Source organism: Hyaena hyaena, unplaced genomic scaffold (assembly GCF_003009895.1).
Source record: "Hyaena hyaena isolate Hyena2069 unplaced genomic scaffold, ASM300989v1 scaffold_591, whole genome shotgun sequence".
In the NCBI taxonomy this organism is placed as follows: domain Eukaryota; kingdom Metazoa; phylum Chordata; class Mammalia; order Carnivora; family Hyaenidae; genus Hyaena; species Hyaena hyaena.
In genome coordinates this window covers 338,311-353,940 of record NW_024081224.1, presented here as the reverse complement: position 1 = coordinate 353,940, position 15,630 = coordinate 338,311, and the positions used below count along the sequence as shown (strand labels likewise).

Genomic DNA, 15,630 nt, shown 5'->3' with positions numbered 1-15,630 from the left:
GGCGGGGGGTGGCAGTAAGGGCCATGACACACAGGCCCAGGCACACCTGACTCATCTTCAATTCTCATCAGCCCCAAATTCAGCTGGTGACTCAAATAATGGTGCTGAGCCCCCACATATCATTTGTTTCAGTCCCCAAACCCAGGAATCATTTTGTCTCTTCTCCTCACCTCGCACCCCACATCTAAACATTGAACTCTGTTGGCTCTGTGTGCAAATTATATCCAGAATTCTATCCCTATCACCACTGTCACCCCTGTCACTGTCATCTCCCTGCTGGACATGACCATCCCTCACCATCCCTGCTCCACCATCAAAGAGGCACATCACACCCCGCTCCTCAGAATGGTAGAAAAGTCCCATCTTTTGGGTCCTGGCTCCTGATGCTCTGCACCACTCGTCCCACACTGGCCTTCCTGATGTCCCTGAGCCCGGCGGGCTATTCCCAACCCAAGGCCATTGCACTTGCTTTCTCCCAGATCTTTAGGCCACGGTTCCCTCACTCACTCATATCAGGTATGAGTTCATCTGCATCTCCTCAGTCTTCCCTGAGTACCCCGGGGGCAGGTGCCTTATTATGTTTCTTCAGCGTACTTAGTACTACTGGACATCCTACTTGTGTGTGTGTGGGGGGGGGTGCGTGTCCTACACAGTACAATGATGTGACGTCCATCCTTCCCTGCTCTACAGGCAGCAACTGTATTCTGCTCATCTCTGCATCCCCAGCACTTAAAAACAGTGGACACCTAAATATTCATTCAATGAATGAACAAATTAATCTAGGATTTGACTTAGGAACCTATCTGTCCCAATTCACAACTGTATAATTGTAGTAATGTTTCTCTCATTACAAACCCAGGAGTCTTACTCAGGAGACCAGGAGCTCCTGAAAAGCAAGGGGGGTGCTCCCTGCTTACCATCCCCAATAGGAGTCCTCCAAGCGCAGGAGCCACAAGTGCAAGGCTTAACGGGGACAGTTCCAAAAGGCGGCCTTCTTTAATCCTGACAGCTTTATCCCCCATTTCGGAGTGAAGAATCTCATTCACTTCCTTGATAGAAGGCACCAGGCAAGACCTGGGAAGTGCCCAACCCAGTGAATGGAGGTCACATGAAGGTGAAGGGAGGTTGGGTGTTGACCACATTCTAGCCCATCACCAGGACACTAATCTTATCACCATTGATGGCTATGCCTCTCCTTTATCACTCACTGTGTGCTGGGCACCATACTATGCACTCAACACTCCCATGATACCTCACTAATCCTCTTAACAGCCCCGTGAGGTGGGTGAGGGAGGCAGACCTTGAAAGTGGCTACAATCATGGGCTGTGGAGCCAGGCTGCCTGGTTTAAGCCCCAGTCTCACCACCGGAGGCACGTCACTTAATCTCTCTTACACCTCGGTTTCCACACCTATCTGTAATATGGGGGTAAAGGATATCCAATCCACTCGCCTCACAAGAGGACTATGAAGAGTAAGTGAGCTATCTGTGGAGCACACGAGAAATGCCACACAAGCGTCAACTCGCGTGTTTTTGCAGATGCAGACACAGGGGCACAGAGAAGTCCAATGAGCTAAGTCACACACTTCTTTTTGGTAAGCAGGTGAGCCAGGATGTGAACTCAAGCTCCCCGACTCCAGAGCCCCTGACCTTGATCACTATACCAGACTGCCCCCTCTGCAAGTACAACACGCATAGAACCATGTCCCCATGTCCCTGCCCAACCTCTAGCTGAAATTTAGCATTTCTGCCAATTATGAGGTTTTTGCCAACAGCAACGGTATAGTAGCAGTACCTATAAGTGTGTTACCAAGAGACACCAGACATTTTCATATCCCATTACAGTTGTGGCAGATGTCACAAAACATGGTTTATATTCACCACTACTCTGAACTTTAAATTCTTTTAAGTTTTTTAAATATTTATTTATTTCTTGAGAAAGAGAGAGAGAGAGAGAGAAAGTGCAAGTTGGGGAGGGGGAGAGAGGGAGACACAATCCCAAGCAGGCTCCAGGCTCTGAGCTGTCAGCACAGAGCCTGATGCGGGGATCGAATCCATGGACCAGAAGATCATGACCTGAACCCAAGTCGGACACTTAACTGACTGAGCCACCCAGGCGCCCCCTGAACTTTGAAGTTATTAGACCATTACTGGATGGCATCACTTAATACCGTGATAACAGACATGTTACTTTAACAAATATTTCCATATATTAATAAATGTACTCCAATATCATTGGTGTACTTTGTATCCTATACAGTTGAAGATCTTCTTCTGAGAAGAGGTCTACAGGCGTCACCAGATACCAATAGGGCCCATGGGATAAGGAGGACTAAGAACATCTGCTCTAGAGTAGGGAGGGAGCAAGGGCATCAAAATGGCAGGTCTTTTCCTCCTGCCCCACTGCATGGTGCCCAGGCTGAGATCTCAAAGCAGAGGACAGGCACTGCTCCCCATTTCCCACCCAGGGACAGGGGAGGGCCTGGCCCAGGGCCAGAAGCTGGCTCATCGCCCTGAGTCTCTCCAGCGTCACGCTCCAGCGCTCAGCCGAACCCTCAATACCCTGCATGCCGGTGAAGGTGACTCCGGAAAAAGAAAAATAGCCAAGTGCACCTGCTGGCTGGGGAGCAGGCAGGCTTGTTTTGCTCATGCCCCAGTACCACAATCTCTAACTTCCTGGAGGGCTGCTCCTCACCTGACCTTTACTTGCTACAGCTATAACCCACCGGGAATGCAGTTTCTCTCCTGTGACTATGGATGCTGCCTCAGCAGAGACAGGCCTCACCTCAGGCTACCAAAGAGCTACCACCAGGCTGGGCCTGAGGGGTCTTGCAAAGCTGACAGTGGCAGGAATCAAACCCCGCCCCCTGAGGCAAATGAAGCTAAGAATGCCTGAAGTACTGGCTGGAGAATCTTCCAGAAGGGGAAGCGAGGAGCCAGCACAAAGGAGAGAAGGATGCACTGAGCCAGCTCTCCTTTCCTGACTTCCCTCTCCCCATGTAGAGAGTTAGTACAAATGGGGGCTACTGGGCTCTGGAGTGCAGAGGATTTGCGACCCAGAAAGTAAAAGTTGGAGAAAACTGCAGGAGGAAACACAGAAGTATTTATCCTTAACATCATCTGCCCCCATATTCCTACTCCAAGCTAGCCATCAGCCATTTCAAGTGATGTTGTACAGAGCAGATCATTTGCCCTCAAGAGGTTTGCAGCCCCAGACCTGAGCCACCCTGTCCCCTCTATCCCCAGGCTCACGAGGGCCTGTGACCTCTGCTCTGGCAGGAACCTCCTGATGTGTAAACAACTAGGGTCGTGCACACTATCATGGGGCACGGTGGATTTTTAATTTGAAGGTCATCCCTTGGTGGAAAATAATGGCAAAGAATGGTCATTCCTGCTATTCCTAGGTAGAGTGACCCCAGAGTTGAGAGGGAAAGCTCTTCCTTAGGCCAGATTCCTGACAGGTGCAGAAGAAAAGGCAGGACTGGGGACAGAGGTGGTGCTCATCCACGAATGCTAAACCCACTGCGTGGCACGGTGAGTGGAACCATGGTGGCTGGGTCAGACTAACAGGACCCACGCCTCAAGCTGGGCCTCGCTGATGGAGAGACACTGACAGCGAGGCCATGTGGCAGCGTCACCCGCCCCACGTGGAAGGACTCCTGCCAGCAGGTGGGGTGTGGGGACCAGGCCTTCCGGACCCAGCAACTAGTGAGCAGGGGCTGGAGAATTGAGGGGAGGGGCACATGAGGAGCTCATCAGCTGGGGCCACAGTGTCAGCCTCAAGGACAAGTGACCCGGCTCTCCCCTCAGGTAAGAGTCCAAGATAGAGGAGGAGGGACAGTCACACTGGAAGGTCTAACCAGACATAGGATGGAAGACCTATCTGATCCTGACTCCATAAACCACCTAAGAAGAAACAGTTCTGATATCAGAGAAATTTGAATATGGACTGGATACTGGATGATTATTAAGGAACCGTTGATTTTGTGTGTGACAAGGCCATTATGGTTATGTTAGGGAGCACCGATTCAGTTACACTGTGCTTCTGGTCCCACTTGGGACTAACAGTGTGCTTCCATCAGACCCCAGAGGCCAGGACACAGGCTTTTTCTCCTTATCCTGTGACTGAGCCCTGCTCCAGGTCTCTGAGCCTCCAGTGGACCTGTGAGCTCAGCCCTGCCCACTCATGGCCACACCCCAGCACAGGGCCTGACATACGGGATCCCGGCACTTAATGCCAACACCGACCCTCTTAATTTTCTTTTAATGTTTGTTTATTTCTGAGAGAGAGAAAGAGTGTGAGTGGAGGAGGGACAGCAAGAGAGGGAGACACAGAATCCAAAGTAGGCCCCAGGCTGTGAGCTGTCAGCACAGACCCTGATGTGGGGCTCGAACTCATGAACTGCAAGATCATGACCTGAGCTGAAGCTAGACGCTTAACCGACTGAGCCACCCAGGTGCCCCTAACACTGTCCCTCTTAGAAGCACAGGGCTCTCACCCATGACATCATACCCAGCCATAGCCTAGCTGAGGCCTCCATTCAAAACATTTCCCAAGTACCTGCCAGGAACAAGAAGCGAGAGTCCCCAAGCAGCTCACATCTTAGTGGGGAAATAAGATAGCCATGTAAATCAGGAAAGTGTTTGACACCACGAAAATGTACCAGATGCATAGGAACATTCAAGGGGGTACTAAGATGATTGGGGGGGGGTGACGGGTAAAGACAGGCAGAAAGGGGCTTTGGGGCACGTAGGAGCCTGCCTTAAACACTGCGCTTCAGAGCTGTAACCTAATTCTGGGCCCCGAAGAGCGCTAAGGGGTACAGCACAAGGACCTGGCCTGATGGATGCTGTGGTGTAGGAGGAGCGTGGGGACAGCAGGCATGGGGACAGCACAGAGGCAAGGCGGGGGCGACAGGCAGGAAGCCGACACAACCCAGGGCAGGTCCCGCGGCTGGGCTGACCCGAGCAGCTCCAAACGCCTCAGCAGTTACTTCTCATTGTAAATTAATAAACTGGCATTCCGGTTTATAAAAAGGCAGCGGCAGCTATGCTAACAGTCCAGAAGACAAGTAAAAAAAAAAAAAAAAGATTTTTTCCTAAACTAGGACAGGAGCAATGGGAGGGGCTAGAAGTGCCCTCCCTCTAGGGCCTTCTTTCCAAAGGTAGCAGTAGCGAGCCTCCGCCCTGCACTCTCAGTACGAGCTGACAGCAGGGACTTGCTACTTACCTTTTATCCCCCAAACGCAGGGACAGGGCCTGATATTTGGAATGCCTTCCAATACTTGCTGGATAAGTGAGATGGAACTGGCAAGGGCTCAGCTAGTCCCAAAAATAAGCTGAAAAAAATTACTTTAAGAGCATAGCAGGAAGACAGGAGACCCGGGTTCTAGTTCTGGGTCTACTAAGTGGCTTTAAACCAACCATTTCACCTCGGTAAAAGTGGGGCAATAAGATAAGCCAGTTAGGGGCGGGGAGAAGTGCCAACTAAGACAGTTACTCAGGGAGCTGGGGGAAGCTGGAAAACCTCCTCCCCGGAGTCCCCAGCCTGGGATGCCCTTCCTCCTCTCCAAAACCGCACACAAGCATTCCTCTTCACAGACTACCAGACACAATGACGTGTGCAGGGCCTCAGGCCCATCTTCTGGCTCCTCACGCCCAGAATCAAACTCACCCTTTGACTTGGTATCTACGGCAAGATAGCAGGCCAGACTCTGTCCTGGGGCAGGATATTGCTTCTTATCAGGTCACGGGATGATTCTTATCACCTACTCTAGAACCAACAGTCCTCAGAGCCCAGAACCCCCATCACTTCAAGAGCCACCCCAGCCTCCGTGGACATGGCTTGTTCAGCTCACCTCGGAGGCCCAGCCGGGTTCGGCTTTCCTCCTAGGCACAAACATCTCAGCTAATGCCCCCTACTGATACAGGCTCCTGAGGCCTGTCACTGTCAGCTTGCCTCGGACTGCCCAGGGACGATACTCACTTGGCGGAGGAAAAGCTATAAAAATGCCCAGAGACAAATCTAACCACCCTGCTAGAGGCAGAAAGTGTGTCCAGCCAAAAGTACGAGGTAGGGGGGAAAGCACTGGGCTTGCAAGTCAGAAATCTGGCTGCCACCAACTAACAAGTCATGTGACCCTGGACAAGTCATTTCGCCTCCTGAGACGGCAGTCTCCACATCTGTAAAAATGGGGGTCACCTTGTCTGCCCACAGGGAAGAATGAAATGAGGTGATGCCAGGAAAGCACTTTGAAATGTAGGCCAAACCACACATAAAGATTTGGGTTCATTGTCCATCGAGGGCCTTTTATAAGCTGTCATCGGCCCCTGGGAGCAAGGTTGCCTAGGACCAACGAGTGATGACTCTGCCCAGGAGGAATGAGAGTACCAGCAAGATGCCCTCCCCCAAGCGGCCTTGGTCAGATGGGGGTTGGGGAATAGGAAGAAATTCTACTTAACCACACCCCCTCCCCAGTTTGCTCCTAACCCCATATTCACCCAACACAGGAGAGTTAAGTCACGGAAGGCAAAGCTAAGTAGTGCCTGTCCCCTCCGCCAGAGTCCCGGTTCAGACTCACAATAGGTAGAGACAACACATAAACCCCCTATGTGGGACAGTCAGGCTGAGCACAGGTAAAACCTGTGAGTGGAGAATGCTGTATTCGTGCAAACGTTAAATGCATAGAATAACTCTGGAAGTTTACCCAAGAACTGGCAATACTGGTGCCTCTGAAGACAGAAGCTGGATGATTCAAGGTCAGAGCAAGGGAGATTTTTTCATTGCATACCTTCTGTACTTTTTTTAAAAATATTTTTATTTATTTCTAGGAGAGAGAGAGAGAGACAGTGTGAGCAGGGGAGGGTCAGAGAGAGAGGGAGATACAGACTCAAACAGGCTCCAGGCTGTGAGCTGGCAGTCAGCACAGAGCCCGACGCGGGGCTTGAACCCACAAACCGCGAGATCATGACCTAAGCGAAAGTCGGACGCTTAACCAACTAAGCCACCCAGGCGCCCTGTACCTTTAGAATTTGAAGCAGGTAAACTACTCAAAAAATAATAATAATAATTATAGTGGGGCATCTGGGTGGCTCAGTCAGTTAAGCATCAACTGCTGATTTCAGTTCAGGTCATGATTTGTGAGATGGAGCCCCATGTCAAGCACAGCATGGAGCCCACTTGGGATTCTCTTTCTCTCTCTCTCTCTCTCTCTCTCTCTCTGCCCCTCATCTGCAGGAACATGCGTACTCTCTCTCTCTCTCAAAATAAATAAACTTTAAAAAAAATAAAACAAAATGTTAAATACTACCACTATATTAAAATAATAATACATAAATAAAGTCAAGCTGTTTTGCTGAGAGAGGCACAGAGGAAACTAAGACTGGCTCCCCTCCACTCCCTCTCCTGGCCCAGCCCTAGAACACTCACTTTCCCTTCTAGAGGGGCAGTCTCCCTCCCTGAAATTCACCCAGCGTCCATCACAGCCTTAGCTATCATTCCAGGAAGCCCACCCTGCTCACTCCAACCCTGCTGAATTCACCCCTCTCCTGACCCTCTCCTTCTCTCACACGTGTGAACACTGCTTTGTGGGTTAGTTATCCTTCCTGGGTAAGTCTTGTCGCAAACACATTTTTGCCCTGCTAGGGAAAGGGCTATACATTTCTTTCTCTTGTTTTCTCCAAAGCCCTGACCTAGGCACAGTGGTTGCCTAGTAATTGCTTCCTAGATACTGAACAAAAAAAAAAAAAAAAAAAAAAGGCAAATGACTGCGTCACTGTAAGCACTGAATGGCTCAGAGGGTTCTGTCGCAGCAAAACAGCACATGATTCTTGAGAAAGGTCAGGAAGTCTATCTGGTGATGCTCCCAAGCTCTGCTCTGCTGCACAAGCTAATGGCAGCAAATCTCTCCAGGGTCGGGTGACCGGGGCCAAGGCAGAGCTTCCCAGGCCTCCCCCGCGCTCCAGAGACACTCCGGTGGCGCTGATATCCTCCCTCCCCAAGTCCCACACAACACCTCCAGCCCGAGACAGACATGACTGGATTTGGAGCCACAGATCACACATGTCCCAATCAGCCAAGGCCTCACACAAGAGGAGCAGTCCATGCTTACAGACCCCCGGGGCTAACCACCACGAGGCCCTGCGGAGGAGGAAGGAACCTTCTGGAGGGCAGTGGCGAGCCCTGGTCCCACGCAGAACTAAATCATGCAAGATAAGGGGGGAAACTGAGGTGGGCAGTATAGAGGGGTGATGAAGAGCACAGACTCTGAAGCTAGGGTGCCCGGGTCCAAATCCTGACCCTCCCATGGATGTGTGCCTTTAGAAAAGTCACTTCAGGTCGCCTGGGTGGCTTAGTTGGCTAAGCCTCCAACTTTGGCTCAGGTCGTGATCTCACGGTTCATCGGTTCAAGCCCTGCATTGGGCTGTCAGAGAAGTCTTCAAATCCTGTCTCCCTCTCTCTCTCTCTGCCCCTCCCCCGTTCGTGAGAGCTTGTGAAAGCTCGTGAACTTTCTCTCTCAAAACTAAACATTAAAAAAATTATTTTAAAGCAAAAAAAAAAAAGAAAAGAAAAAGTCACTTCACCTCTCTGTGCCTCAGTTTCTCCATCTGTGAAACACAGTAACAGTACCTACACCTCAAGGGGTTCCTGTGAGCTACAGTAAGTCAAGTTCACAGGACAGTGGCAGCACAGAGAAATGGCTTAAGAGATGATATGCCTCACTAACAAGGCAATAACAGCCCCCCCAAAACAGACTGCTACATGCTGCCAGGGTGGGCCTCACAGATCCTCAGTGTATGTCTCTTCCTCAAGGAGGTGTCCCTGACCACAGCTGAGCCCAGCAGTTCCGTAAGCTCGGACCATCTCCAGTGCTCCCTGGCAAGGCCTGAAAGCACTTGCCTGTGGCCCTTCCTCCAAAAACGTGGGGTTCATTCTCCTAACAAAGCTATGCCTTCACGGCATTCAGGCGGGGATATACGTGCCCTCCCTTCCTCGGAACCCCCCACCCTACCCAGTGGCCCCTCTCGGCCTCTGTCTAGGCACTCCAGAAAAGCGTGTGGATGACTGCCCCTCCAGGCCCACAGGGAAGCCCCAAGGCCCCCGCCCCTATCACAGCAGCAATGTCCCCCTGGGATGCACACAGGGCCCCAAATGCCCTCTTTCCTTGCCCAGAATCCTACAGCTATGCGGGCTGCCAGGGCCTAACCGCCACTGGCTGCTGAGTAGCTGAGCGCATGTCACTCCCCTCCCAGGCCTCAGTCCCCCCCATCTAAGCACTCTTCTAGCTCTGACATTGCAATCCCATGATTAAGTGCTGTGCTTCCCCTCCCCACCACACCCCCCCCCCAACCCCTGGGTCAGCTGAAGGTCGAGGAGGCCTGTGACAAAGCCCCTCCCCTGCGCAGCTCCTCAGAAGTGCAGCCTCCTGGGAAGGGACCCTGCAGAGTCCCTGCTGGCTTGCTCTTCACTAAGGAGAGGCCTGGGCCCAGCCCCACACCCGGGCCTCAGCCGGACCTGCCAAGCCCAGCTCTCCTCACTGGCCGCCATCCTTCCTGAGGGAAGAAATAACCTAAGGGGTCCTTGGCCAGCACACCAAGAGCAAAGCCATCAGACCCTTTCTTGGCAGCACAGCCAGGTGTACAAAGGACCCACACTGTAGACTTATTTTTATCACTTGGCTGTGACAAAGGCCAAAGCTTCTTCATGACTATATGATTTTGAAGAGGACTGGCCCTGTACAAGGAAAAAAATAGAGTACTGATTCGCAGACAGCCCAGAGGGCTCCTGTCATTGTGTTAATGATCTGTCGCGGCACAGGGTGGGAAGGGCAGGGAAACGTCTGGACAGGGCCACACTAGTCATTTAGCTTCAGCAAGAGCGTCACAGCACCAGGGAAGCAGCAATAACAAGTTCAGCCGGCAGCCCCCATCGGAGGAAAGGGACAGCTCTTGCGGATGCCTGGCATGGAGGATCTGCTGAGTTATGCCTGTCCCTGACTGGCTTCAGAGAGGAGAACAGGGCAGAGACGGGGTCCCCGCCCAGGGCCAGATGCAGAGGGAAGGGGAAGCTGCTGTGCCAGCCAGGAGCCGCCCAGTCTGACAGAGGAGTCACTTCCTACCCCTCCCCTCTGCCCGGCCACTGCTGCTCAGGCAACCCCAAATAAAAACTACCCATAACTAAGGGAGTGGGAGCCAGAGCCTACTCCTCCACCCCCCACAGCCAAAGCAGACTTCCCCAGCAGCCCCACAGGTCTGGGGTTGGAGCAGGAGCCCAACCCAAGGTCCCTCGTGGCCTCAGCTACTTTCTGAGGAGCAGTCACGTCTGGAAACCAGGGGAGAGAAGGCCGCGAGGTCAAGTGCACAGGAATGCGCAGGCTGTCTGGAGGCCAAGAGACGAATGGAAGCCCTAAAACACCAGCCCAACCTTCGTCCAGCAGGCTGCATTTTCCCTCAAGTGCATCTCCCAGTGCCCCCCAACCCACCACTCAGAAGGGGATCTCAGGCCTCCAGAATACTGTAGTCTCAAACCCACGTGGTCCTGGGCCACAGGCCTCCACGAGGCCCTCCATAAAATCAGGGGCACAGGTCTGACCAGAGTCAACAGAACCTGTCAGGGCGCCACAGTTAGCAGCCTATCCACGGTCCCAACAGTGTTATTCTTTGGGATGAAAAAAAACCAAATCGATCCCGACCCAAATTAAGCCCAGATTCAGCCTTCCCAAGGGGCCAGGCTCTAACCATCAATCTAATAGGCCCAGGATTGGGGGGGGGGCGGGGGGGTCCTTTACAGCAGGGACTCTTTTACTCCACACACAGCACCCACTGGAGAGTACTAAGAAGGGTACAGAGATAAATCCCGGAGAGGAAATAGTGGAGAAACATCTCAGGATTTCCAGACTCATGATGATGCATGTAGGGCTTTACTGAGAGGAGAGGGTTATAATCAGTTTCCTCCTGTATTACATTAAATTATATTTTGAGAACTTCCTCTTCAATTATTTGGAAGCCTCCAGTGAAATCCCTCACCTCAAAGAGCACCCTTTGGCAAAGGAACTTTAGGGGCCATGAAGGCACCATGTCCCATTCACCATCATCCCATAAAGCAGGGTCCTCAGAGTAACCACAACACCCATCCTTTGAAGCCCTGCTCTAGGTCTGGGACTATACCAATGCTTTTACAGACACTGTCTTATTTAATCCTGCGATCTGATAATTATTATTGTGACCTTTGTAGAAATTAAGAAACGGGTTAAGAACCTTGCCTGCTAGTAAGTCACAGAACTGGGAGTGAAACCCCAGTCTCCAGGCTCTTAAACACCGGGCTTTCCAGCCTCCCCTACAGGGCAGGGGTGGCCCCAGCTCAGGCTGCTGGCGAGGGCTACAAGCTGATCTGAGCCGGGCTTCAGCACTGCAAGGGGCCTCAAGCCTGTAGCAGCAAAGAGAACGAAGGACTGCAAGGGGTCACCCTATGTCATCAGGCACTCTCATACTCCCAGATGTACTCTGTCACTTATGGTCCTAGGGTTTTTCCAGGCTCAGGCTCTTCTAAGGTCTGTATTGTCTCCCCCCATCACATGAGAAAGTTTTTTCCAGGGCAGGGACATCCCCCAGACACTGTTACCACATTCCACTCCACTATCTAACCTCCCTGCACTATCATTGCTGTTCACTGTCCAGCAACCACGTCTAGATGCTTTAACTGCATTCTCATTTCATGCCTTACATCAATCTTATAACATTAGCCCCATTGGACAGATGAGAACACTGAGGCACCAAGAGTTTATTCGACTTGCCACAAGGTGGCAAGTTTGAGACTAGAATCTGTTTCTTGCAACTCCACAGTCCCATCCTTATAACCATGAGGCTGCCCTTCCCCAGTCAGGTTCTGTCTTGGTGACACAGAGCTGCTATCGACCTTCCCCGAGACCACGACAACTGGCTCCTGGAGTTAGAGTGGATACTGTTCTTTTCCACCATTATCCAAAGCTGACAGGCTACATCCTGGTCCTCTCCATCTTGTCCTCTCCCCACTGGGAAATGTGCAGACTCACTGTTGTAGCAGCTCACTCCAGGGTGCTCCCAGGAAATGCCACCAGGAGTAGCCATTAAAGTCAGAGGTGGGAGGTGGGGACGGGTCAGAGGCGGGAGTTGGGAGCAGCAGCCCTCGCCCCCTGTCAGGCATGCTATTAGGTCCAGTGTACTGAAAGATCAGACAGATTCCACAGACTTTTCCTCGGCCCACCAGGAGGGCCCCTCTCCTTTCTGCCCCCTTCAGTTTCTATAAATAACCCAGGTCAGCGCCAACAGAGGAAAAGCAGCCGGTAGGTGTGGAAAGATCATGGTGAGAAAGATGACTTCTATAAAATAAATAAGGCTCCCATTCAGATCAAGGGGTAGCAGGTCAAATTCACCAAGAGGGACTGTCCTTGGCTGCAAACAGGCCCACCTGGGCCTACAAGCACACACAGCTCAGGAAGAACCAAAGACCAAGAAGAAATCAAGAGCAGAAATTGAAAAAAATCAAAGCTCCCCCTCACCCCAAGTCACTGACTTCACCGAGGCCTCTCCCCACAAGCCTAGAGACTTTCTGTCTCCCCCTGTACACCAGGGGTGGCATGTACCAGTCTGGTCAGATTAGCTGAGCAGTGGAGGCTGAAGGACCAGGAAAGAAAGGGGTTGAATGAATTTGGGGACAGAAGCCTCTTCAGGAAAAGAAAGGGCAAAGATCCAGAGGAGAGCTTTCTACCCCACCCCCATGGCCTCCCTCAGCCAGAAAGGAAGGAGAGGACAGAAAAGGGGAGGAAAAAAACAAAATAAGGGCCAAACTATACCACATGATTCCACACCCAGCAACCAAACAGCAGCAACTCATGAGAAAAGGAGAAGAGAAGGCCAGGGGAGGGGGCGATGGAGCCAGGCCACAGCCCTGCCCTGAACCTGCCCTATGCTAACCAGCTTCCCACCCCAGGCCACAGAGCCACCAAGGCCGTTTCCCATACATGTTTTGAAAAACATTCAAGGTCAGATCCCGTCTAACCAAATCCTGCTCTCAGGTGGGTCTGCACCAGGCTCATCCTTCTCCTCCAACAAGCTAGATTTACTCCGTTAGAGGCCATTCCAGGTGGGCAAACCTCTTCAGCACCCGTCCCCACCCAGGGCATAACCCTGCCCCCTTCCCTTTACCCTCCTCATCTAGGGCCCACTGGGTCCAGGGGAGGTGTCACCCCAGTTAACCCCTTGAATGATCCACAGCAGGTGGTCAGCCCTGGGACTGGCTTTCAGATCCTGCCCACGTCCAAACAGGAAATGGGGCTCCAAGTCTGAAGCCTTGATCTTAACACTGGGAAGGTTAAACACTGCCAAAAATAAATGATTAAAAAACACACAGGCCCTTCTAGGTGGAAGTGGCTGGGAGATTATCTCTCGCTGTGCATTAACCATGACGCTGCCTTCACCTCAAGCAGGACAGGCAGGACACTTGAAGGCTGCCTGAAGGGTTTTCTTCCTTTAATTAGAAGGTTCTCCTGTTTTCAGAACAGGGACACAGAGGGGCAGGGTTCCAGAGGCATCTGTCTCTAGGCTGCAGAGGCCATCCAAATACCAGGCAAGGAGCAGATGCCCTCTGCAGTCTCCAGATTTGGTGAGGCATATCGGGGCAATCTAGCCCTCGAGTAGAACACCTTCCTTCCCCGACAGGGTGAGGCAGTGGGCGTCTCCACTACCCTGAGGGCCTGGCTTGGGGCAGGAGCCTACAGTGCCCCTCCCCTTCCAGGAAAGGGAGACAGGCCCAGAGGCCCTAAGAATGGCCCCAAGATTTTTCTTCTTGAGGCTACCATAGGCCAAAGGCCTCTGCATCCCACTCTGAACTTTACTGGGCAATCTACTCCTAAAGCTAGGCCACCAATCATACCTCCCCCTAGGCTACCCAAGGACACCCCAGCAGTCAAGCTCTGAACGTCGCAAGGAAGGGGATCAGAAGGGGACCCAAAATGCAAAGAAGCAACTCGTCGGTTTACGCCCTTGAGCGCGCGGCAAAGGGCGCACAGCCCTGGCCGAGGTTCGGGGGTCCAGCTCCCCCGCCAGCCCCGCCCAGCGAGGCCTTTAACCGTTTCCGCGCCCTCAGCACCCCTCACTCACTGCGTGTGCTGGGCGCGGCCTGCGCCGAAGACCTCGTCCAGCGCCACCGTGGCCTGGCCCAGGAACTTGTCGACGCCGATGAGCGAGCGGTGCATGGTGGTGAGCACCAGCTCGCAGGCGGCAGCGGAGCCCGCGGCCCAGGGCGCCGGGCCCGCGTCGGCCTCCTGCGCCCGCAACAGGCCGTCCAGGGCACCGGGCGGCAGCTCGAAGGAGCACTCCTCGCGCCACTCCGGGCATCCCGGCGTCTTCTCCACCACCGACGTGCTGTACTTCTCACGGCCCACCTGGATCACCGTGTACGCGTCGCTGGTGCTGCCCGCGCCCGAGCTCTTGCCCCGCAGCCCACGGGCCCGGAGCACAGTCACCTGGACGTGCGTGGGTAGCCAGCGGGAGGGCCCCGCCGCCGGCTCGGCGCCCCGCACCAGGGCCATGGCGGGGCAGGAGACGGCGTACCAGGGCCAGCAGAAGCGGGCGCAGACACGGTGATCGTGAGAGGAGCTAGGCAGCGGGCGGAGGGCGATCGGCAGCCGGCTCCGAGCTCAGCCGCCGCCGCCGCCACAACCCGGCCGCCGCAGCTGCGGGCTGGGCTGGGCCGAGCCGGCAGCCGCCTCCCCGCCTCCCCGGCCGCCGGCCGCGCCGCGACGTCAGCGCCCCGCCTCTCGCCTCGCCCCGCCCCGCGACCCAGACCCGCGTGGCGGTGCGGCAGTGCGGCGGGGGCACCGGCTGTCGCGCCCCTGCGCTGGCCTCTGCAGACCTGCCCGGAGCTCGAGGGGCCGACGGGGACCAAGGGGTGGGGCGTGCGGCCACTGCAGAGGGGTGGGCGGGGCTCCGGCATTGGCCCCGCCCCCGGTCTGAGGGCACCGGCGGAACCCTGCCTCGCTTGCGGGAACGCGGCACCCTCTGCCCGGTATGAAAAGCCCGCTCTGCGTCTGCCGGCCAATCCTAAATCTTTCTTCAAGATGTCCCTGCTCCGAAAGCCCTGCCCTACAACTGCCCCGGCCCGCCCCTCCTAGAATGGCCATCCCCTTGGCGCGGGCAAGTGGGGGTGGGGCGGGACCCCGCTGCCCCCTTCATCTCGAGCCGCGCTCTACCCTCCTCCAGCCCAATCCTGCCAGGGAAGATGCTGCGTGAAACCAGAAGGGAGTCCTGCTCTGGCAAGTGACCGGCCCGCAACGGCGAGCTGGAAGCCTGTGATCTGCCGTGGCTTGCGACCTCCTCGCGCTTCAGGGACCCATTGATGAGACGAGACCGCGCCGCGGAAGGCCAGAGCGCTGGGCCCGCCCATAGCGGACACTGCGGTGGAGAGCAGGGTGATGAATAAGTAACGACATCAAGATTTCAGCTGGAGCTCCTGCGTCACCGGTTGACTGAAATTATAGGCTCTAGTGGGAGTTTTAAACAATTACTTCCACCCATTAAGTGCCTACTGTGTGCAAAGCCCAGGCGTATGATTTGAACGCTTGGTTTATCATTAATAATAATAACAATGGTTGGT

At 53.9% G+C, this 15,630-nt stretch overlaps 1 protein-coding gene across 3 annotated transcripts in view; it reads right to left on the bottom strand.

Annotated features, from left to right (window-relative positions):
• The window catches only part of RAB11FIP5 (RAB11 family interacting protein 5), a 37,983-nt gene extending 23,259 nt beyond the window's left edge, over window positions 1-14,724 (bottom strand). For all 3 annotated transcript variants that reach the window (XM_039256889.1, XM_039256890.1, XM_039256891.1), the window contains exon 1: window positions 14,136-14,724. In XM_039256889.1, coding sequence (XP_039112820.1) covers window positions 14,136-14,566 — 431 coding nt within the window. In that variant the 5' untranslated portion in view covers window positions 14,567-14,724. The remainder of the gene's footprint in view (window positions 1-14,135) is intronic.
• Between the last annotated feature and the right edge of the window lie 906 nt (window positions 14,725-15,630).